This window comes from Canis lupus, chromosome 15 (genome assembly GCF_011100685.1).
Source record: "Canis lupus familiaris isolate Mischka breed German Shepherd chromosome 15, alternate assembly UU_Cfam_GSD_1.0, whole genome shotgun sequence".
Classification (NCBI taxonomy): Eukaryota; Metazoa; Chordata; class Mammalia; order Carnivora; family Canidae; genus Canis; species Canis lupus.
Window position 1 is genome coordinate 36,841,590 of NC_049236.1, and position 23,353 is coordinate 36,864,942.

General features: G+C 36.8%; 1 protein-coding gene across 6 annotated transcripts in view; it reads left to right on the forward strand.

Annotated features, from left to right (window-relative positions):
* The first annotated feature begins 1,949 nt into the window (after positions 1-1,949).
* The window catches only part of NEDD1 (NEDD1 gamma-tubulin ring complex targeting factor), a 47,255-nt gene continuing 25,851 nt past the window's right edge, over positions 1,950-23,353 (forward strand). For 3 of the 6 annotated variants that reach the window (XR_005370588.1, XM_038558719.1, XM_038558721.1), the window contains exons 1-5: positions 1,950-2,079; positions 4,454-4,597; positions 6,437-6,531; positions 9,180-9,296; positions 12,533-12,673. Coding sequence is in view for 5 of the 6 variants with exons in the window: in XM_038558719.1 (XP_038414647.1) it covers positions 4,462-4,597; positions 6,437-6,531; positions 9,180-9,296; positions 12,533-12,673 (489 nt within the window). In the remaining variant the exon portion in view is untranslated. Of the gene's footprint in view, positions 2,080-2,308; positions 2,329-4,453; positions 4,598-4,711; positions 4,871-6,436; positions 6,532-9,179; positions 9,297-12,532; positions 12,674-23,353 lie in introns of those variants that run through there. The other 3 variants (XM_038558720.1, XM_038558722.1, XM_038558723.1) reach the window with 3 other exon arrangements.

Below are 23,353 nucleotides of genomic sequence, written 5' to 3' on the forward strand. Positions count from 1 at the left end.
TCCACATCTATACTTATTGTTTTTCTTATTTGGATAGTCTATCAATTACTGAGAGAATTCTGTTAAAGTCTCCAACAATGATTCTGGATATGCCTTTTCCCTGTTTAATTGTTGGTATTTATTCTTCACATACTTTGAGATTCTGTAGTCACATATATGTTTATAATTTATGTTACTTCTGGTTTTACTGACAGTTTTATTGTTATGAAATATCCCTCATTGTCTCTGGAAATATTTCTTGTTATGATGTCTACTTTTGGAAAGGTATATATGTTTATATAATTCATATTAGTGAGGTTTCCATCATTTGGCTTCTATTACTTATATTTTATAGATCTGAGGAAAGTATGCACATAGACACAAGGGTAGGAACAGGAATGACAGAATTGTCTAAAGACCATATAAGTTTTGATGAGGCTGTGGCACCAGCAACGAGGGGCAGTGGAGGTTAACATTTGGCTCTTTATGCTCTGTTTTAGCTCTTGACTAGATAGCAAAAGGACTGAATAGCAGTCTTTGTAGACTTATGCTTCTGGGTTTAATTCCTGTCCATATCATTTAACTGTGTGACCTTAGGCAAGTTACTTAACTTCTGTTTCTTCATATGTAAAGTGGGGGACATATAATAGTATTTTAGAAGGATGACCTATACATGTATATATAGTATACATATACACATTATATCTATACATGCATACATATGTTTAGTAAAGTATGCATTCAACATCTATTTTTTTTTTTCAACATCTATTGTATACATTTGTTATATCAGAGTATATAACGCGTATTATATGACATATATTTTTATATTTCGTTTCACATAAATTCTACTTTCAATTTTCTTTCTGGCTCTAACTTTTCAGAGATTTAGTTAATAGTCCTTTCTTTCTCATTTGCCCCAATTCTCCCTGCCCTTATTCCCTTACCCTATTTCCTCATTTTCCAACTTTTTTTGGCTCCTATTCCTGTCAAAATTGGGTTTAATAAACTCAAGAACCGTAAACTATACACTTAAGGCAGTTGCTGCTTGCTATCTTTCTCCTTTTGAGGCTCCCCACCAATCTTTACAACTTGGTTAGAATTGCAACTTCTGATCTGAAGAAACGGCACTCAGAGTTTTTGGGTTTATTTGCAACATGGGTACAAATAACTGGGGCTTATGTACCTAGTTCAGAAACCCACTCCTACTCCTTCCCCACACTTGTGATGAAAGAATAATCCTGTTTGCAGAAGAAATGCCCTACTGTCCGTATTCTCAGCAAAAGTTATCAGAGCTACAAAAAAAAAAAAAAAAAAAAAAAAAAGAAAAAGAAAAAGAAAAAAGAAAAAGAAAAGGCCTTGGTATTTAAGACTCAGTTCAGCTCTTCTCTTTTCCACTCTGGGAAACCTCCCTTTCAAAAGCCTTCCCAACCAGGTGGTGTTTGATGTTCCTGACCCTGCAGCATTTTTAAGAAAGATCAATGATCAGGAAGCAAGACCATGGGTTTTGAAGTCAGATACCTCGGGCACTTACACATTTGGGTATTTTTTTTCGCTTTTCCGAGCCTGCCCTCTGGTTTGTAAATTGCACGGGGTATTATCTGCTCTCCATGGTTTCCTCTGCGATGAAATCTTTCCTAAACCCATATCCGTGCTCATTTCCCTTTCATCTATTTTTCTTCCCGGGTTAGCTTTCCTTTGAAGCAACGGGCAGTCCCGCTCTTCGGGTCTTGACTCTCTAAGTCGGCCTCGTAGCGAGCGAGCGTAAGCTCCCCGAGGCCAGGGCCGGCGGGGTAAGCCGCGCACGGCCTCCCAGGCTAACCCGTCGCCGCGCCCAGTCCCGCCTAGCGCCGGGGGCTCGGCGGGAGGGCGGCGAACAAATGCACACCACCACCGAGGCTGGGGCGGGGGGAGCCGCCGGGAGGCCGTTCCCACCGCCCGCGGGGACCGCGACCCCCGCCCCGCCCCGAGCAGCCCTTCCCCCTGACGCCACTCGCGGGCGGGACTTCCGGCCGCCCAAGTTTAACCGTCCGGGCGGGAGCCGGAAGCCCAGCGCCGGAGCGGGCCGCGCCGTGGCCCCCGGGGTGCCGCGGTGGAGAGGTGAGGTTCCGGGGGGCTCCGCGCGCTGCCGCCCGCCGCGTCCTTGCTCGCTCGCGAACCCCGCCAGCCTTCCGGCCACCCCGGGGAAGGGTCGGAGGCCCCCAGGCCCCGCGCGCCCCGGCCCGTCCGGTGCTCCGGACAGTTGTCGGGCAGGGGCCGGGGCCGCGGGGTTGGCGCGGAAGTGCCCGGGAGCCGCGGGCCGGGGGCGCGCACCTCGGTGGGCCACGGTCCCCGGCTCGGCCCTGAGAGGTGGGCGGGGTCGCGGGGGGGGGGGCGAGCGGTGACGGGAGTGGGGTGCTGTCCCCCGGAAAGTTGGCCGCCTCTCCGCCGGCCGCCTCCCCCTTGTAGCTCGCATGCACCTCGGGCTCGCATGCACCTCAGAAGGTAACCCCGGCTGAGCAGTTCTCCTGCGAGGAAAGTGCACTTCGGGCGGAGGAAAGTTGAAGAACTTCTGTTGCAGCGAAGGGCTGTGGTGGATTGTGGGTTTCCGCCCTGTAGGCGCTGCCCCTAAATTCGGGTGGGCTGTCGCCTGCCGCCTCGCGTCCTGACCGCTCACTTTGATGGGACCTTGTTGGAGACGCTGATGTAATCAGTGCGTCTCCGTTAGGAGGTGCTCGGCTCCCCGAAGGCGCAGGTGGGGCAGGTGCCCCCCCCCGTCCACTCGAAGAGAAGGGAGCGGACATCCAGTGACTGCCGCGGCCCCTGGCCCCTGACTTGGGGGCCGATCCTGTGAACCCACTTTTTCTCAGCCTTCACTTAAATGTCACCTTTCCGCGCTTACACCACACGGCTCAGCAGGAGGGTGTACGATTGTAGTGAAGACATTTTTTCCCCAAGTTGTGTGTACTGGGTTTAAGAGACCCCCTTGGCAGCATGCACTTGCACCTTGAGCAGGGAACCAGCCGCACGTTACCACGTGTCGAGGCCCCAAATCCAAACACGGCCGGTCTGCATTTCAACAGATGACTGTCGGCGTTTGGAAACATTGAACTTAGCAGATGCGTGAAGCATAATGAACCCCATACGTGACTGTCCTGGTTAACAAAAGTTTTAGTCTTTTCATAAGCACATTAAAAAAAATTCTTTTTTGTCTCTTGAGAATCAAGTGGGCCCCATAATTTATTACACCTTTTAACTTGGCCTCTGAAATAAGATATACTGGACATAAATGTGATGCTTTGTTGGTGACTTGGGACTCTGTGACATCACTAGTATTGTGTTGTAGTCTTAACACTCCACACCAGGAAGGTGTGGAGGGTATATAGTTCTAGGCCCTGTTCCCTTCCTTTTTTCCGTATATTTTTGAGCAATTTTTTTTTAAGATTTTATTTATTCATGGGAGATACACACACAGAGAGAGAGAGAGAGAGAGAGAGAGAGAGGCAGAGACCTAGGCAGAAGGAGAAGCAGGCCCCCCTTGGGGACCCCAATGTGAGACTTGATCCCAGGACTCCGGGATCAAGACCTGAGCCACCCAGGCGTCCCAAGCATTTTTTACTGACTGGTCTGGCATTGCTTCTACTTGCTGTTCTTGTGTATTTGAATTATTTACTGTGAACAAATAATATGCATGAGGGCATTGTAGAACAAATATTGGTATAGGGACTTAGTGACATCTCTTTTGGCTATATTTGCTAATTTTGGAGTTATTGGGAAAAACTGGAGTCATTGGATTCTGACCCGCAGGGATGTTACAGTTTATCATACATTTTTAAAAGACATAAGAAGTTTTCTAGCCAACAGTTATTTGATTACTTGTGTGCCAGGAACATTTCAAGACTGATCGTAAACAAAAGACAAAATCCATTTTCAGGATCTTTGTTTTGTTCAAGTCAGGAGAGGCAGACATTGTTAGGAGAACAAATAAGAGTTGCAAATAACAGAAGATGCCATGAAAAAAAAAGAATGAAACTGCATAAAGGGTAACTGGTATGGGCTGTGTTAGCCATGGCGGTCAGGGAAGGCTTTTCTGAGGAGACATTTGAGCTGAGACTGAAGTGAGGTGAAGGAGATGACCAGAGGAAATCTGGGGAAAGGACATTCCAGGCAGAGGGGGCAGCAGATGGAAAGACTAAGGCAAGAAGGCCTGTGAGTCTGGTGGCCCTGGGGAAGAGGAGTAGGACAGTTTCACCGGAGCCAGGTCATGTTAGGCATGCCAAGGAAGTTGGATTTAGCTATAATTGCTGTGGAGAGCCATTGGGAGGGTCAAATGAGAGAATGTGATTTTAGAAGGATCATTCCAGCTACTCTGTGGTGAGCATCCCTTCTGGAACAAAAGTGAACCAGTAGAGCCTCTTGATTTAGATTAGATCCTTCATTTTGGCCTGTCCTTGATTACTTTTTTTTAAAATATATTGTTTTGAACTATTTGTAGGTGCAGTCATGCAGGAAAACCTCAGATTTGCTTCATCTGGAGATGATATTAAAATATGGGATGCTTCATCTCTGACATTGGTGGATAAATTCAGCCCACACACATCACCACATGGAATCAGCTCAATGTGTTGGAGCAGCAATAGTATCCTTTTTTTTTTTTAATTTAATAACCACTTTTTGTTAGGTTAAATAACTGGTATCAATGAAACTTTTACATGTGCCTAATAAAAAATACATTTTGCATAGCTATGAAAGCTAGATAGATAAAGTGAAATAGAGGTTTCACTTTATTGTTTATTATAGGTGCATCCTAAAAATATATATATTTTATATATGTATAACTATTATAACTAGATACAGACCATATAATTAGTTTTGTTATCAACAGTTCATCATTGAACCCTAATGACATAAGGTAGGTAATGGTGAGAAAACTTCTGAAAGATTTTGGAATGAGTTTTCGCATCTACATTTGGCTATTTATGGATCTGGTCTGTATTAAAATTAAAGACAGAACTCAAAGGCAGAAGCGAAGTTGGGGGAGGAGATAAAAAATAAAGTTGTGCAACATTCTCATCTTACTCATGTATTCTGTATTTCTCTTTCTGTGTATGATGAAAAGTATGATTTCTGAAACAGAAATTGTCTAGATTTAATTTTCCAAGCTTTTTGTGTTTCTGATTTCCACCCTCCCTGTCTTAGTAAGCTTCTAAATGTGGATAAAATAAACGAGTGAAAGAAGCTTAGAAATCAGAATTTCTCAACTTTGCACTATTGGCATTTTGGGCTAGATGATTCTTTGTTATGAGGATTGCTGTGTGCATTTTAGGATATTTAGAAACCTTCCTGGCCTTTACCCACCAGAAGCCAATCGCCCTCAGTAGAACCACTGCTGTAAACAAAATGCTATGAAAATGTTATATAAACTTGGTATGCTAGAAATTATCATTCTTTTGTATAACTTAAACATACAGACTGTTTCTTAAACGACAAATTTTTAACATACGCCTGACCTTATAAATATCAAATTAATATTGTTTCCTGATGAAAGTAAAAGTATCAAAGCTTTAAAATATGACTGATTTATGAACAAAAAACAAGTTTTCACACCCAACCTAATTATTCTTGCAAATTTGCAATAAAAATGATTAATTTTCTTACTGAATTAAATATACCTCTTTATCATTCCTTGATTTTGTATTAAAGTAGCAAAGTAAATTACTTTGGTGCTCTATTAATCAAACTGGTGAAGGGAGTACATTTTTGAAGGACTCTTCAGATGGGTAGTGGGGGGAAAATGTTTTAAAGAGAGTGACGGATATGTGAGGTTGCTTCTGTCTATTATTAGGTTTTTATTATGTGTAGAGCTTAATTTCCCTGTTACTGTATAAGAGAAAAGCAGTTCTTGATAAGATTTATTAGTTTGGGTTTATTTTTATTCCAAGGAGTTTTATTAGAGTTGGCATTTGCTGATAAACCACTTAATGGTCTATCAACAAAACTGATGTGATTGTGAGGTAGTGTGGTATGATTTTTGGAAACTGGTCTAATTTTTTATTTGTTTCCTAACTTAAATTGGTACCAAGTACTGTGTTAATAAATAACTATCTTGAGCAGTGTTTATAGATGAAAAGGCTGATTGATATTTGCTGATGTTGCTTTTATCATGATCTCATTCTTTAAGGATAAAATTAGACCTTCTGGCCTATTCTTTGAAAATGGAGTAGTATTTCACTTGGGTAAAATAGCTTTCAAGTAATAGCAAAGCCGGAGAGGATAGGTCTTCCCTGCGGTAGTAGTAAAGAGAATTACTCTTAGTAATTAGTAACCTGAGCCATTTGTGAAAGCTGATATATAAGCTATATTCATTTCTTTGTCTTCTTAGGTTAGTGCAGTGCTTTTATCATCACAATTCTTGCAATAATAGTCTAGTGCTAGAGATGCTCATGGATTGTTTGATGCTCCATAACTCTTCATTTAGATAACTTTCTAGTGACAGCATCTTCCAGTGGTGACAAGATTGTTGTTTCACATTACAAAAATAAACCTTTTCTACTTTTCGAGCTTGGCGAAGGGGTAAGTGATTTAAAAAAAACAAAACAAAACAACTTTTAAAATTAAATCTTAGTTCTACTTGGATGGTAACTGCTTCTTATAATGCTTGCAGCTAAATATAAAGGTGTTTAAAAGTATTATTCTTAACCTAAACTCAAAAAAATACAGTAACATTTAAATAAGGTTTGAGGAGATGAGTACTAAAACATCTTTAGGTAAAATAATAGTGGATCCTAGGGGAGCAATTAAGGACTTAGATTCTGTCTTCTTGTCACTTGCTTTCTCCATCTCTCTGTGGGAAATTAAGATTCCCTGGTATTGCTGCCTTCTTAAAGCCCAAGTCCTACCTAGGTCACCAGGTTTATTTGACCTTAAGAGTCCTAATGATGTAGCCCTGTCCTTACAGGACCATCAGCTAAGACCCCTGGGTGATGGTAACTTCTGCTTTAGCTTCTGTCCTTCTGGTTACTGAGGGGCGTGCCTGAGTCTCCCCAAGCTCTCCTGGAACAGGTGGCTTTGTCAAACTGAGCTTTGGTCCCAGAGCATTTGTATGAAGTTCTCCCTGCATACTGTTTTCTCATCCTTTAGTTTTTACACGTTAATCCCTCTGATTTGGGATAATGATAGTGGCCCCATTTTCAGTCACATATATTCCTTGGAAGCTAATTTTCTTTTTATTTTTCTTTCTTTTTTTTTTTTTTTTTTTTAAGAATAAGGTTTAACTAAAAAGGTACAAGTAGTTAGCTTTTTCTCAATTTAAGGTTCAAAGTTTTCATAGCAGGCCCTAAAGCATTATGAATTGTCATAATTTTATACACTGGAATAGGTAAGGTAGCTCACTTGGAACACAGAAGGACAATGAAATATGACCTCTCATCTAATTTAAAAAGGACTTTTGAGGGGATCCCTGGGTGGCGCAGCGGTTTGGCGCCTGCCTTTGGCCCAGGGCGCGATCCTGGAGACCCGGGATCGAATCCCACGTCGGGCTCCCGGTGCATGGAGCCTGCTTCTCCCTCTCCCTCTGCCTGTGTCTCTGCCTCTCTCTCTCTATCTGTGTGTGACTATCATAAATAAATAAAAATTTATAAAAAAAAAAAAAAAGGACTTTTGATTTCTATCCATCCTTTCCTGAAGGTAGGTGGGATTGATGCAAGCATCAGTTCTAGCCCAGATATGCTAGAGGCTGGAGCGGAGAATGTCTGCTATGGGTAGATAAGGAATTTGAGACCTACTGCCTCAGTTACGTAAAACTGAGGAAGAGAGCATCTCTGGTTGATAAAAGGCAAACCGTGCTCTTCAAGAGCAGGTACAGCATCTTAGTCACACTCACAGATACTCATTGTAAGAAAAACTTGAAAACCTCTGTATTTTTAGCCATTTATTCCATAAATATTTATTGAGTATCAATATGGTCTTTGCTCTAACGAAGCTGACATTCTGGTGGTAGAGAGTGAACTACTAAACAGAATACCCAGATAGTGAGTAAGGTGTTACACAGAGAACTGAAAGAAGATACTGAGCGGGGCAACATTAGGTGGCCAAGGGAGGTCTCCTGAAGGGGTGGCATTGAAGTTGCTGTCTGTCGGCCAGAAGAAGTCATTAGCCAGAGTTCAGGGACTTTAGGTTTCCAGGCAAGAATATTTGTGTGGAAGCCTTGAGGCAAATACAGGGCTGATACATTTAAGGAATGGAAGAAGGTCAGTGAGGCTGGAAAATTAGAGTGTGAGGAGGAAAATGGGGAGAGACCAGGTAGGAAGAGATTTGAAAGGCAGGTTAAGGAGTTTGCAGTTTATTCTAGGGATGATTGGAAGCCATCAAAAAATTTTAAATGAGAGAGTCATGATCTGATTTGCCTTTTGTAAAGGTCATCCTACATGTGAAGCATTGAATGTAGGGGAGTAGGGTTGGAAATGGGACAACCAGTTAGGAGGCTGCTGTTAATCGTGGTTCTGTAGGGTTTGGATTAGTGTGCTGGTAGCAGTGGTAGATAAAGGGGATCCCCTCTGATGTTTATGTTAGGCTTGGAGTTGAAAGAACTTATGGTAGATGGCAGGGAGGGAGAAAAGAAATCAAGGATGATTCTGGATTTTTATCTTGAGAAACTGAGTGGATGATGCCTTTACAGATGTGAGGAAGAGTGTCGAGTCAGGTTCGGATGACCTGCTGTTTGAGACCTGGACTCCTTTTGGGGAGACTTTGTTGTGAGACTTTGGGCAAATTATTTTGTGCGTTTTATGAACGTTCCCCATCTATGAGAGAAGAGGTTTAGACATCCTTTATAATGTCTCTTCTGCATTTAGTGTTTTCTGAGCTATGGGTTGATTCTAATTAAAGATATTCTGTGAAAGTGCAAGAGTAGGTTTTATTAAGGGGCAATAGTAAGGGCAAGTAAGCCATGACGGGAGGCCAAGACTTGCTGGTGTTCCTAAGCTTCCTCTGTCCCCTCTGTTCTCTGGAGGAGAACACCATTCTGGTTGAGTTCCTTGAAGCCTTTTTGAACTCCTTTTAAGCTGTTAGATGCATGTAGAAAATGATGAGAGGTGAATCTAAGTCTTATCATGTTTATAGCATTTAATTCAACATATAAAGTGCTTACTAAGTGTTGAATGGGACTGGAAAGTCAGCTCTGAGCTCTATTAAATTAAAACTTTTTTTTCTTTCTCTAATAGCAAAAACAGACATGTGTCAGTTTAAATTCTACATCTATGTATTTGGTAAGTGGAGGCCTAAATCACACTGTTAATATTTGGGATTTAAAATCAAAAAGAGTTCATCGATCTCTTAAGGTAAGCAACTTGTTTTTTCTTAAATCCTTATAAGTAAAAAAGTATCTGAGGATGTTTAGTTACCAGACTTTTAATTTTGAGCTTTTATGATAAAAATAAGATGTTTCAGAATTGAAGTGAGATTTGTTAGGGAAAATAAAGATGCTATTTAGTCAGAATTTTTTTTTTTTTGGTCTATTTTTGCCTCCATGTATGTCACTAATGCATATTGTTTGTGTTTAAAACTTTTCCCTAATTTTTTCACTTAGTTCCATTCTTTTTGAGTTAATCACTTCCTTAATTTTTTCTTAAGTGTGAATTGTCAGAGATCTTTTTTTGAAATCTCTTTGAAAATAATGAGAGTGGTTTTGGGATGGATGTAATAGACCTACTAATCAAAGTTGGGCATTGACTTCTTAGTTCTCTAATGTATTTGGTTGCTGCTATTTCTGTTATTTTTGTGTGTATATGTTTTCATTTTGGTCATGAAATATTTTCTAAAATAATTTACTATTTACAATTAGTGTTTCTTTAAATACTTAGCGTTTTTACAGTTTTAGAAAATAAAAATAGTCATCACATGAAAGCTTCTGCATTATGATCTTTTTGGAATTCTGCTTCTACTATTATGTATATTTAATATTTGGACACTGATCTTTAAGTTTATTTTTCATTTTCATAGGTCTTTTTAAAAAAATTTTAATATGAAAAATTCTAAACATTGATATATATACCTACGTACACATATTCATTGTCTGACTTTGATGATTAGCTCATGACCAAGATTATTTTATATGTGCTCTTATCTACTCTCTAATCAGATTATTATATAATCTCACCCTTAGATTAGTTTGAAGCAAATACTAGACATCATTATCATTTTGTTAATGTCAAATGTCGTGGAGTTAATTCTTACTAGGGAAATTGTATATAAAAGAGAATTTCTTTTAGTTAAACAGAAGTGTAATCCTGTAATTGCTGTTTAAACTCTTACCTTTGGAAGTTCATTATTTCAGATATTAGCTAAACTTTGAAGAGTCTTAAGGAAAATTGAAGAGTTGCCAATAATGAGAATAGTTAGCTTTTATTGAGTTCTTTGGTATACCAGCCACTGTGCTTAACATATGTTTATTCTGTGTGCCACAAGAATTCTGCAAAGCAGAATATACCTGTGGAGGAACTCGTTATACCTGTGGAGGAACTCTGGTTCAGGGATGTTAAAAAACTTGTTCTATGTAAAACAACTAGTAATGACAAAGATGAGATGCAAACTCAGATATTATCCATGTTTAAGCTTTTAAATTATGAAAATTAAAGCTATTTAGAGGGGTATACCTACTATGAACAGAGAATACAGAAATTGAGAAGAGATTAGAAGTCTGTGGCCACTTTTGTCGCATGTTCTCACTTTAGGAGCATCACTTACCCCTGTACTTTTACGGCATGGCAAAATTCTCTTATTTTTCCATCCTCAGTTTTCCCAATTACTCCAGATCGTTTTATCTTCTTTCTTACTGGTTGCAACTCCTAGAGTACTTCATTTCTTTATTCATTCAGTTAGTAAGTATTTGATTGACTGATTGTGATAGTGGGAAATCTAATCTTTCACCTTTGGGTCTCTTCTCTGCGGTCCTCTTCCTGGGAACAGTTTCTGGCACTTGGTAGGTGCTTATTGCATATTTACTGGATGACTTATTTTTCCACAGTCAAAATAAGGACGATGCTTGCCTCTTTATAAAGTCATACAAATTGTATTGGACCCCGTGTTCTTAATTTTCCAAATGGGAACAATGCACTAAATGTCCACTGTCTTTTTTTTTTCTTCTCATCAGACGTTTTTTTTCCTCAGGATAGCAGTTATTTCATTGACTTAGGAAGGGAATAAAGTGTAAAGATACCTCCAGACATACTAGTAATCATAAAAAATTATGATTACAAGGGGAATATTATAGCTACTGTTTTTGATACTACATTAATCTAATTATTAGATACACAAGTTAGTTTGTTTATACAACAGCAGAGGGGCATCTGGGTGGCTAAGTGGTTGAACACCTGCCTTCGGCTCAGGGCATGATCCCAAGGTCCTGGGATCAAGTCCCGCATGGGGTTCTCCATGTGGTTCTCCGCAGGGAGCCTACTTCTTTCTCTGCCTGTGTCTCTGCCTCTCCTTGTGGGTCTCTCATGAATAAATAAATAAAATCTTTAAGAAAAAAAAAAGAAAAGATAAAACAACAGACTGTTAAAAACTATACTCCTAGCCCTGATCACTTTTCTATGCTCCTGCTAGGTATCTCTAGTTTGATGTTGGAAAATACAGTTTGTTTAAAACCGGTTTTGTTTCCTCAAAGTGAATTCCCCTTTGTATTGGGAGACAGCCTAGTACCCTGAGAGGGAAATAGGCTTTGGAGTTTGGCCTGGAATTGAATCCTAGATCTGCTTCTTAGTAGTGATGTGAGCTTGCACAGATTTCTTAGCCTTTCTGTGCCTCAAGTAGTTAACTAATCCATAAAAAGAGAAAAGTGACCTTGCCTCTCAAGATTCTTCTGAGGACTAATAAGAATTCCTAATGTTCCCAGAATCAGTAGGTATTCAGAAAGTGGAAACAGCTACCTTATCTCTAAGTCATGCCTTGCTTGTTCTGGCTTTGGGGCTTTTTTTTTTCTCTCTCTCTGGTTTTGCGTGTCTAGTTTCTTTCCTCTTCCCCTACTTATCACTCATTTTTTCTTTTAAGGTTGAACTCAAGTTTTATGTCTTCCCCACTGCTTCTTCTGTCAACTCAGGTCACCGTGATGCCTCTTTCCTAGGACACTTCCCCTCCCCTACTCATCTAGCATTCCTTCTGCCAATTTCATGTTAATTTAAATGTCCGGTCTTCCTAGTCTTCCTCATTGAACAGTGATACCCTCGAGGCCAGGGGCTCTCCTAATAGTTAACTTGCAGTAAAGGTTACTTGTCAGTGGAAGGTAGACGTAATGCCGTCTAGAAAATTACCTTTCCTTTTTGTCTCTTGTTTCAGAGTACCTGATCATTATTACGATGATAACACCAAGTCTCTGTTCCCTGAGAAGGCTTGGTGTTGAACAAATAGTTTCCTACTCATTTGAGTAATTTTTTTTAAGGTTATTTGAGGAAAATGTTAAAGCAGATATTAGATTTACAAATACATAATATTTTACAATAAATGAAATTTACAAACATGTAAATAAATGTAAGGTGTGAAGGTTATGTGGCAGTGTACTTACTTTCATTTCTTTCAGGATCATAAAGATGAAGTAACTTGTGTCACATATAATTGGAATGATTGCTACATTGCTTCTGGATCTCTCAGTGGCGAAATTATTTTGCACAGTGTAACCACTAATTTATCTAGTACTCCTTTTGGTCACGGCAGTAACCAGGTACAGTATGTATTTATTCAAATCAGAATTGATAAGGTAGATTTTGGATTACCTTACATAAGTAAATGAATTTTTAGTTTTCAAAATTAAGTACTTTAAATTTGCATTTGGCTTGCTTGAAAAACTTAGAGCTAGCTATTTTTTAATGATATTATTTAAAAATGTTCAAATAACAAGCTAATTCATACTAGATTATGTTGTTTATATGAGTTCAGTTATGCCATTGAAAAGTCATATGCTCCTAGAATATAACTGTATATAACAAAACACAAACAGTTGTTGGTAGGGTGAATCTGAAATGTGGATATTAATCTTTCTATGACATCACAGTTATCATAGCTCAAACTATGTCAGCTACAAGACAGATACTTCAGTTCATAAATTCTGTTTGGTGGACATGGATAGTTGAGTGTGTTTAAGCACAGGATAAATTGAGCTTTGATTTTTGTGTAAGTATATGATAGTCAAAGAGCCAAAGCTTATTTATGATGTACTTTCAGGTTAATATAGAAATAGGGAAACTTTATGAGGGAAAATTATTCAAGTAACTTTTTTCTTTATAAAACATTACTCTGTAGAATTTGTTAAAGAATAAATGCAGTTACTCAAGATATGTAACTCTTGGCCAGCTTTCCATGAAATTATCTACAGAAATTTCCAGTGAGGTGCAATCTCTTTTAATCCTTACTTTTTATTGTAATCACTTTGGCCATAACTATTATTAGATAAAATATGGGAGCTCTTCACTTTTGAAAAGCAGTTTTCGGAATCATTATTTGAATAGTATGTAGTATTTAAGGAAAATTTAATGGATATTAAATGATACAGAAAAAAGTCTTCTCAAGTTTCATGTATTGGGGGAATAAAAAATATAAAAATGATATTGGTAATTGATATAAAAACAATCTTATGGTGATTCAGAACAGTGAGAGAATTATCTGGGAATAAAATAGGGAAAATTGAAAGGGAGGATTTCATCTTTGTCTAATGCTTAAATGATTTTTATTTTGTTTTATTTTTACTACAGTATAAATTGACTTCTTTGCTAATTACTTGATTCTAATTTATATTCAGGTTAGCTCTTTACATTCCCACTTTATAGCTGGAACCATGTCTTATTTCTTTGTCCTCAACCATTATATGGAAAAGATCTAATAAATATGTGAATGGATTTAGAGAGGACAAAGATCTTAATAGGCTAGTACAGAACTTTGGGAAAAGGATATTTTATATGTAGGAAATCACATGAAGAAAAACAAGGACTAAGGAAGGTTTTTATATAGGGCCAATGTGAAAAAAGATTGGAAAGGAAAGTATGGACATAGTGTTGATGTGGAACTCTGAATGCCAGACCAAAGATTCAGCTTTTATTTTGGAAGGCAGTTGAGGAGCTAATCAGAGTTTTTGATTAGTTGAATGTCAGAAACCCTAGAACCTTGAACTGAAAGAACGCCTTTACAGGTAATTTCACTTTCTGTATTTTATGGATGTGGAAAGTGATTTGCCGTAGAGAATGTATTAATATAGTCCTAAACAAAGGAGGTAATATTTTTTGTCATTCTTTGTTTGGTTATTTGTATTTTGATAATGAGACATAAAACCTTAAGCCCATAGACATTGGAACTAATGTGAAAAAATCTTACTGTTCACATATCTTGCTTTTTAAGGAAATTAATTTTCTTTCTTTCCTTTTTTTTTTTTTTTTTTTAAAGATTTTTGATATATTAGAAGCATGACACATTTAGATTTAGAGGTCCTGGGCTGACTTTTTAGTAATATAAAAGTTAGGCCAGATACCTACCATGTATATTCTTACATTTCAGTTTTTATTGTATCTTGTGAGAGAGTTTTGTTGTTGTTTTTTTGTTTGTTTGTTTTTTAGTTAAAACCAGATATGAAGGAATAGTTTTGAAAACATTAGGTTAAGTTATTGCTCTTGGCTTTATTATGTGTAAAGTATTTAGATTTCTAAAATTGAGATATAACTTGCATAAAAAGGCGCATACATCTTAATTATACAGCTTAATGAATTTTTATATCTACATATACCTGCATAACTACCAGGATCAAGGTATAGAACATTTTTGGCACATCAGAGGACTCCCTCTTAACCCTTTCTAGGCACTACATCTATTTCTTAGAATAGGATATGTCTGGTTTCTTTTAGTCTTCATTATGTTTGCTTTGATGCATGAAGTAGTGGTTCATATTGTTTTACTACTGTGTAGTTTTCCATTGTGTGTATATGTCACAGTTTGTTGATGGACATGTATTTTGTTTCTAGTTTTTAGCTGTTACAATAAAGCTGCTGTGAATATTCTTATGAATGTCTTTTTGTGGACATATATTTTCACTTGTCTTGACTAAATATTCAAAAATGGATTTTGCTTAGATCTTAGTGTAGGCATCATGCTTTACTAAAAAAAAGCCAAAAAGTTCTCTAAAGTGCTTGTGCCATTTTACACTTCTACCAGCAATGTTTGTGAGATTCACTTGGGTCACATTTTTGCTAATACCAAGTATTGCTTATCTTGTTAATTATAACAATTTTGATGGTTGTGTAGTGGTATCTTATGGTTTTAATTTTTACATTTCTGCATGTTGGATAAGTTGGGTGTTTTCTCATATGACTTCTTTTGTGAAATGACTGATAAAGTCTGTTCTTGTGACAAAATACTTGTGTTTCTTCTGATAGATTTATACTTTATTATATATTCTGGATGGAGTAATTTTTTGTATATGCATGTTGTATATATCTTCTTTTAGCCTACAACTGGCCTTTTAACTCTAATGCCTTTTTAAAAGAATGAACAGAAGTTCTTAGATTTAATGAAATCTAGTCTCGTATATCGCTTTCGTTTATGGATGCTGCTTTTTGCGTCTTGAAAAAATCTTGCTTGCCCCAAGGTCTTAAAAATAGTGCCCTTTTTTTTCCTTTTAGGTAAAACTTTATTGTTTTACCATTCCCATTTATGTCTATTATAATCCATTTCAAATTAATTTTTGTGTATGGTGTGAGATAGAGGTTTCAGTTTTCCATACAGGTATGTAATTATGTCAGTATTATGTATTGCAAAAGACCATCTTGTTGCCACTGGGTGACTATAGGTAATGAGAGGTTTGGAGAGCATTTCAGCAAAGGTACCACTACCACCTTTGTAGAATTCTTACTACCATTTCTTGTGTTTCAAGCACTATGAATATTGCTTTACGTTACATTTTCTAATTTAATCTTTGCTACTCACTTGTGATATGTATGTTATTTTCATTTTACACATGAGGACTTTTAGATTGCAAGACTTTTGACTATTTTGAAGATCTGTTCTGTAAGAGTAGTACCACTGTTTTTATTGGGATCTCTTTCTAGCTCAGGAACAGCTGAATGTATAAAGATTTGAGAATCCAAAGCTTCTGGGAACTTTGCAGTATTCTCTTGTTACTTTCAGCATATTTTGAAATCCTGTGTGACAGATAGGTCACTGTATTGTTGGCTTTCAAAGGATTTTCATTGATTATTTGCATAGCAAAACTGAATTTAAATTATCTTCTGGTTGAGGAAAACAGTAATGCTCTAGGCTTTCTCTTGTGCAAGGTTACCTGAGATTTTCCTGTGTCTGCTGCCCCTGCTAGCACAGGTCAGAGTCTCTATAGGGTCTTTGGTATCATTCTGTATCCCAGGTCCCACATTTATTTGGAGAGCTAGCTGTGCAAACTTGGGCGAGTTACTAAACTCTTGAGCCTCCTTTTCTTTATCTGTCGAATGAGAATGAGAATATACTTTCAGTAGAGTCCTGTTTTTGTTTGTTATGAGGGCTAAACGAGATGCTGAGAGTATTTAGCATCGGTGCTAACATTTGGTAAGAGATCAGGGAACTTCAGTGTGGGCTTTTAATGAGTAATCATGTTAAATCATTAAAGTAACTTCTGTGATTCACTTTCCCAAACTGCTTTGAGTATATTTAGTGTATTCCCTCCAAATCCCTGCTGTTTGCCAGGTATAACTTGACCTCAGTAATCATGTTGCATGTGTTAGACTGACTTAGGAGAAGGAGAGCATTAAAGAAAGTGAAGAAATTGAACTGGAGTATTTTAATTTTTCCGCTTTCCTCGGAACATATATTTGTATATTTTTTTGTGTACTGTATTATTTTTTGTATACTATATTATTTCATTTTCCTTAGCTTTTTTTTTGTGAGGAAAGTCATAGTTTTCATAATTCTCCATACTTATTATTTCCCTTTTATGAGTATTATAATTGAAATTATTGGAGTGATTGTTTTGTTTTTTCCTATAAATTATTTTGTTATGCAGTATTTTATCTATTGGTTACTAGAAACGTAGAATTGCTACTTGAGTGTTCATTTAGATTTCTCAAAATTCATTTACGATTTTAAATATATTAAATATTCATTTCTTAAATTTAATCAATGTTCATAAAAATTTAAGTCTGCCAGAAAATGGACATAATTTTTATGTTGGTCAGTTACTATAGGTAGGGTCTAGGTGTTGGGAAAAATAGTAGATAGGGCACATCGAATGATTAAACATTTTAATTTTTGTTTCTATGAACAATCAAGAATTTGAAATATTTAAAAATCACCAAATTGATTTCTTAGCAAAAGTGACAAAAACCTGGAGTGTCATTGAATCAGCATTATAATACTGAATTTCATATTGGAAGTGAAATTCCCTGAATATATTTAGATCTTAACTTTGGAGTGTCTGAACTGAATTGAAGCTGTTAGTTTTATGTGGAACACTGAAGGGGGGAAAAGAGCCTTACTGCCTCTGCAGAACTGCGGGGGCCGACAGACTTCCTAGATTACAATTGTATGTTGCCCTTTGGCAGGTTCAGCAGTGTGGGCTCACAAATAGGTTAACCTGTGCTGCCTTTCCCAAACTGCAGCCCTTTCAAAGCAGTTACAGAGTGGATCTATTTTATGGATTCCTTAGACTTAAAAATGATCCTAAATGCAGCAGGTTATTTGTGAGATTTTAAATAATAGTCTATTTTAAAAAAGAAATACAATGTATTTCAGTATGTGTTAAATGAGTTTATTTTATTCAATGTAATTTTTTGACATTTTAGGTATAGATTTTGTAAGTATTAGTAAGCATGTTTGGTATAGAGTCTGGTGAGTGTAAATAATTAGTAGTTACACTTAAAAATAATTATTATCTTATCAAGAATGAGTTTAATTTTAATTGGGTTAGCTTGTTTGTCTGGTTATATCTTTACCCATATAATTTTACCACTCAGAGGGTTTGGCTGACTACAAAGCTTTATTTCTAGAATGGTGGTCTCCTTGATGTTACACAGGAACATTTATTTGTTTGCATAATAATATGTCCTCCATGTATTTTTTTAGTATTTGTGTATATTTGTCTAGTCTATATAGTATGTTTTTTGAACAGTTTTATAATTGACATGTTGGCATAAAATAAACTTCTATATCTTTAATGTAGATACTTTTTAAAAGCTTTTTTTTTTTTTTTTCATTCTATATCTGTCTTCCAAATTTTCTGTAATGGGAAGAATGTTTTCTTGCAATGTTTCTATAGTTCTATCTTCCCTCCATGCAGTTAATAACCATTCTGTCGATCTAGTCTTGTTTTCTGCCTTTTTTACAGGAGGGTTCCATCCCATTTTATTAGGTGAGAATCCCATTTTATTAGTATTCATAACCATAATTTTTTTTAAAGATTTACATATTTATCTTAGTGCACACAAGTAAGGGGGAGAGGGAGAATGGGAGAATCTTAAGCGGATGCCACACCCAGTGTGGAGCCCAACGTGGGCTTGATCCCACGACCCTGAGATCGTGACCTGAGCTGAAATCAAGAGTCAGATGCTCAACCTACTGAGCCACCCAGGTGCCCCCATAACCATAATTTTTTAATGGCTCTATAATATTCCATTGTTCAAATGCCACAGTTTAAACATTTCTGTGTTTTAGGTATTTTCCAAAATTTTATAATCACAAAGAGTACCATACATTAATATTGTTTCCATAAGTATGTGTTTTCTGCTTTTTGATTTTTCTCTGAGATAAATTCTCTTTTGATGTAACTCAGTAGCAGGGTCACTTTTTTTTCCCCTTGAGGAACTTCAGTGTTGTTACTCCCATCATTTTTGGTCTCCAATGTCTGATGGTAATTTAAGTATTTTTTCCTCAGAAGTCACTTGTTTTTTTTTTCCCTAGGTGTCCAAAGGATATTTTTTTTTCTTCTATAAAGTCCAGTAATTTTATTAGACTGTGTCTTGGTATTGGTCATTCTGTATTATCATTCATGAGGACTTGGGGTTCTCATTTTATACATAGTTTCAGATCTTTTCTTTCAAGGAAGTTTTTTCAAATTCCTTTTCATATTTGTTATTTTCCTTATGTTTGTTTTTTCTTTACTAGATCTTCACTGATTTATTACTTTGAAATCATTTTAACTTTTTCCTTATTTTCGATTTTCAAAAATTCTCTCCTTTTTGCCTGTCTCTAAGATCTTATCTATTGTGTTTATTAATTCTTATATTCTTTTTAAATTGACCTTCATTTTTGAAGAGGCTTTTAAAATTTCTAATTCTTTGCTGAGTTCTGACATTTCTAAGTTTTCTAATTCTGATTTATATTGTTTGGTAGTGTCTTGTATCATTTTATTTTCTTTTTGGTCATCTCTTGAGAATGCCTTTCTTCTTGTTCTCTTTGTCCTTCTCATAATAACTTCGTAGCTAGTTTCCCTGAATTTCTACACAGAGATGGGGCTCAGGGTATCTTTTCTAGCCTTACAAGAGCTCCCTCTTGTTTTGATTTAGTTTTGTTTTTGTTTTAATGGTGACTCATTTCCTGAGGTTGCCCAACTTTGTTCCACTCACTCACTTGCAGGTGAACTTCTGCTCTCCTCAGCTTTGTTGACTCCATCCTACTCAGGTTTGCTCCCACTCCTACCAGTGTCTCCTTAGTGTGGTGCCCTGACTTGGGAGGAAGGCGTCTCGACTGCTCAGTTTGGGGAGTTTATTGCAGCTAAACTTCTCTAGCTCTTCATACCTTTCTGCAGACCTCTGTATAGTTCCACCAATGCAGCAAATAATCCTGGTTTCAGCTGATGTTGTCAAATTGGCCACCATGCTTTTTTTTTTTTTTTTTTTTTTTTTTTAATATATCTATTGGCTACTTGGGGCTTTTCCTGTTCTCATATCTGTCCAGGCTCCCTGTTACTTCCTGCTGTTTCCTTTAGCATAGATACTAACACTGTGAAGGACTTGTGGCTGCTAATTGTTTGACTTACTAACATGACTTACTAACATGACTCAGGGGGATATCTGATCATCTGATTTTGTTGTAAATGTTCATGGGATTTTAGTTTTGCTGTCTGTAACACTCACACACTCACACTCACACACACACTCAGACATTTACACTCATTGCACTAGGGATTCCCAACACCAAGTTTAGTGATTCATTGGGACTACTACAACTCAGCATATAATCATACACGTGGCTATGATTTATTACAGTGAAAGGGTAAAAGCAGAATCAGTAAAGAGAAAAGGTGCCTGGGGTGAAGCCCCAAGGAAACCCAGTATAGAATTCGAAGCATCCTCTCTCAGTGGAGAGGATGTACTTAATTTCCCCAGCATCAAATTGTGACAACATGTATGAAACGCTTCTACCAAGGAAGCTCATTAGAGACTCATTGCCCAGGGTTTTTATTGGAGGCTAGTTAGTTACATAGGCACCCTCTATCGAAATTCCAGACTCCCAGAAGGAGAGCAGGTATTCAGGCATGGTTCAGCCATAAGCCATATATTTTACACAAACAGTGTAGGCACAGTGAGCCACTTTTATCAGTGAGTGGCTCTTACCACTTAGGGTAGTGGGAATTCTCCCCAAATCCTAAGTTCCCAGACACCAGCCAAGGGCCAACCTTGAAAAATAGGACTTTGTAAGGATAGGCAGTTCAGGCTTACTTGTTGTCTTTTCTGTGTGCGTGTTCATACAAACACAAATATATGTAGGGGAATTCAGAGACATATTCAGAAACTCTGCCACCACCATAACAACTAACTTTTCAGGGACACCTGGGTGGCTCAGAGGTTGAGCGTCTGCCTTTGACTCAGGGCGGTGATCCTGGAATTCTGGGATCGAGTCCCAAATCAGGGTCCTGCAGAGAGCCTTTTTCTCCCTCTGCCTGTGTCTCTGCCTCTCTCTGTGTCTCTCATAAATAAATAAGTAAATCTTAAAAAAAAAAGAAAAACAACTTTTCAGTCTTCAAGTGAAAAGGATTTTAAGTAAGACAAATATGTTCAGATTTCTAGTTTTGAAGAGGTTACTGCTGCATTAATGTGAAGGATGGATAGTAAGCCACTGAGAATGGAAGTGGGGCATACATCTGGTGACAGTTGATTAGTGCTTGAAGTAAGACACTGCAAATTAAGAGGGAAAGGATGGAGTTGAGGGGAAACTATATATTTATGCACATATGTCTGTGTGTACATGTGTAGTATCTATTGTATGTACGTAGTTGCATGTATAGTGTCTAGCATATATATGTATATATACATGTGTATATGCATACACACATATATTACAGAATATAAAGCTATAATAAAATATGAATGTACAGTCTTATCTCTGTGAAGGTAAGGCTTTTCTAAGTATAAGAACAAAGTCATAAGTTAGGGGGGCAGATTTGATAAATTTAAGTACATAAAAACCAAAAATCTGGCAAAAAAGCAATATATAAAAAAAATTAACAAAATTGAAAGAAAAATGGGGAAATAGATATACTTATGAGAGCATTAGTATCCTTATTATAGTAAGATCAATTGCAAATTAGGGTTTAAAAAAATCGTAATAGCCCAATAGAAAATAAACTAAGTAGATTAATATGCAATTCACAAAAGAAGGAAGACAGATGGTCACTTAGCATTTTTCAACCAAGAACCTTTAAATCATGAACAACAGTGAAATACAAATTCCTTCATAAATTAGCAGTTAGGGTACTTGGAAATTGGAAATAACCTATATGTCCAATGTTGGATTATTTAGATAAGTTGATATGCTCATACATTCATTACTATCCAGCTGTTAAAATCATGTAGAAAATATTAGTGACAATGCTAACTTTATAATAATAAAGTGTGATTCCAGGTTTTCTGTTTATACTTACTGGATACACACAAACATACATTCATGCAGAAGAGTATTTAAACAATAAAATGAAGACTTACAACAAAATTAAATGTTAACTAGTTTTTTATAGGTGGTAGGATTATGGATAGTTTTCTCTCTCTTTTTTGTTTATGTATTTTGTTTTTTTATTTCACACATTTATAGCAGGGGCTGACAAACTATGACCCAATAGCTGACCATTATAATTATAAATAAAGTTTTATTGGAACACAGCCAAACTCATTTATACTGCTTTTGCATACAACAGCATAAAATATTTACTACCTGGTCCCTCAAGAAAAAGTTTGTCAACCCTTGATCTATAGTGAGTGATGTATTTTTTATATTTAGAAACATGTATTTCTTCACAAGCACATGCCATTCTTACATAATAATAATGTATCGTAAGAAAAAATGGCATTGCGCTTATAGGGATTTTTTAAGATAATGTTCTTGTAAGTATTTTTTTTCTTAGAAATAGCTTGAATTTGAAACTAGGTAGGGGCCTAATAAGTGCTGCTGATACTAACATGTATTAGTACTTATTTTAAATATAATTTAGTAGATTAATACTTCATTTATCCAGGTCATTGGATACTCTCTTAATGCTAATCTAAAGACATGATGATTTAATCGCTGTAGAAAGGTCAGAAATATATCAGAGAGAGGGGAGCCATTTAAAGAAATTAGTTTGCTACTTAAGGGTCTTATTAAAAATATGTATGAAGTATGGTCAAATGGGTACATAAACAATGATGATTGAGTCATGAACCTGTGAGAAGAGTGGCAATTACTACTATGTACATGGCCCTGTGCATAGATTGCTTAATCCTTAGAACAACTTTGATTGGAAAACAAGAGCATTTTCTGTTTTGTAGATGAGAACACTGAGGTTTGGAGAGTTTAAGTAATTTACCCAAGACCCTACAGAGTTTGGCCAAGACCCTGCTTGAACCTAGGTTATCTGAGAGGAAGGTTTATGGTTGTCATTAGCCTTTTTTTTCTTTTCTTAAAGCGTTGCCATATAGATCCACAAAATATGAGGCAATATTTGGAATTTAGGTTTTGACTTAATCGAGAAATGCATTTTTAGCTATTTATAAGGTTTTGTTATATGAAGTAATAGGCTCCCAGTTCCTTGCTATATTCTAATAGATTCTGGATTATCATATTCCAGTAGGAATCCTGTGGATAAGAGGTTGAATATTATGTACTTAGAGAATCTATGAGATCTGTTTTATGGTGTTAGGGTTTTTTTTCTTTTAAGTAAATTCTGCTTGTGTATTTAATCCAGATTTAGATTATATGAAGGACCATAAATATATGAACTCTAGTGTGCTGCAAAGTTTTTTTTAAAAATTAATGTTTTGATAGGTTGACACATGACTCTATAGACATTGCAATTTACTAAGGATCTCTTTCTTTCTTTCTTTCTTTCTTTCTTTCTTTCTTTCTTTCTTTCTCTCTTTCTTTCTTTCTCTCTCTCTCTCTCTCTCTCTCTCTTTCTCTCCTC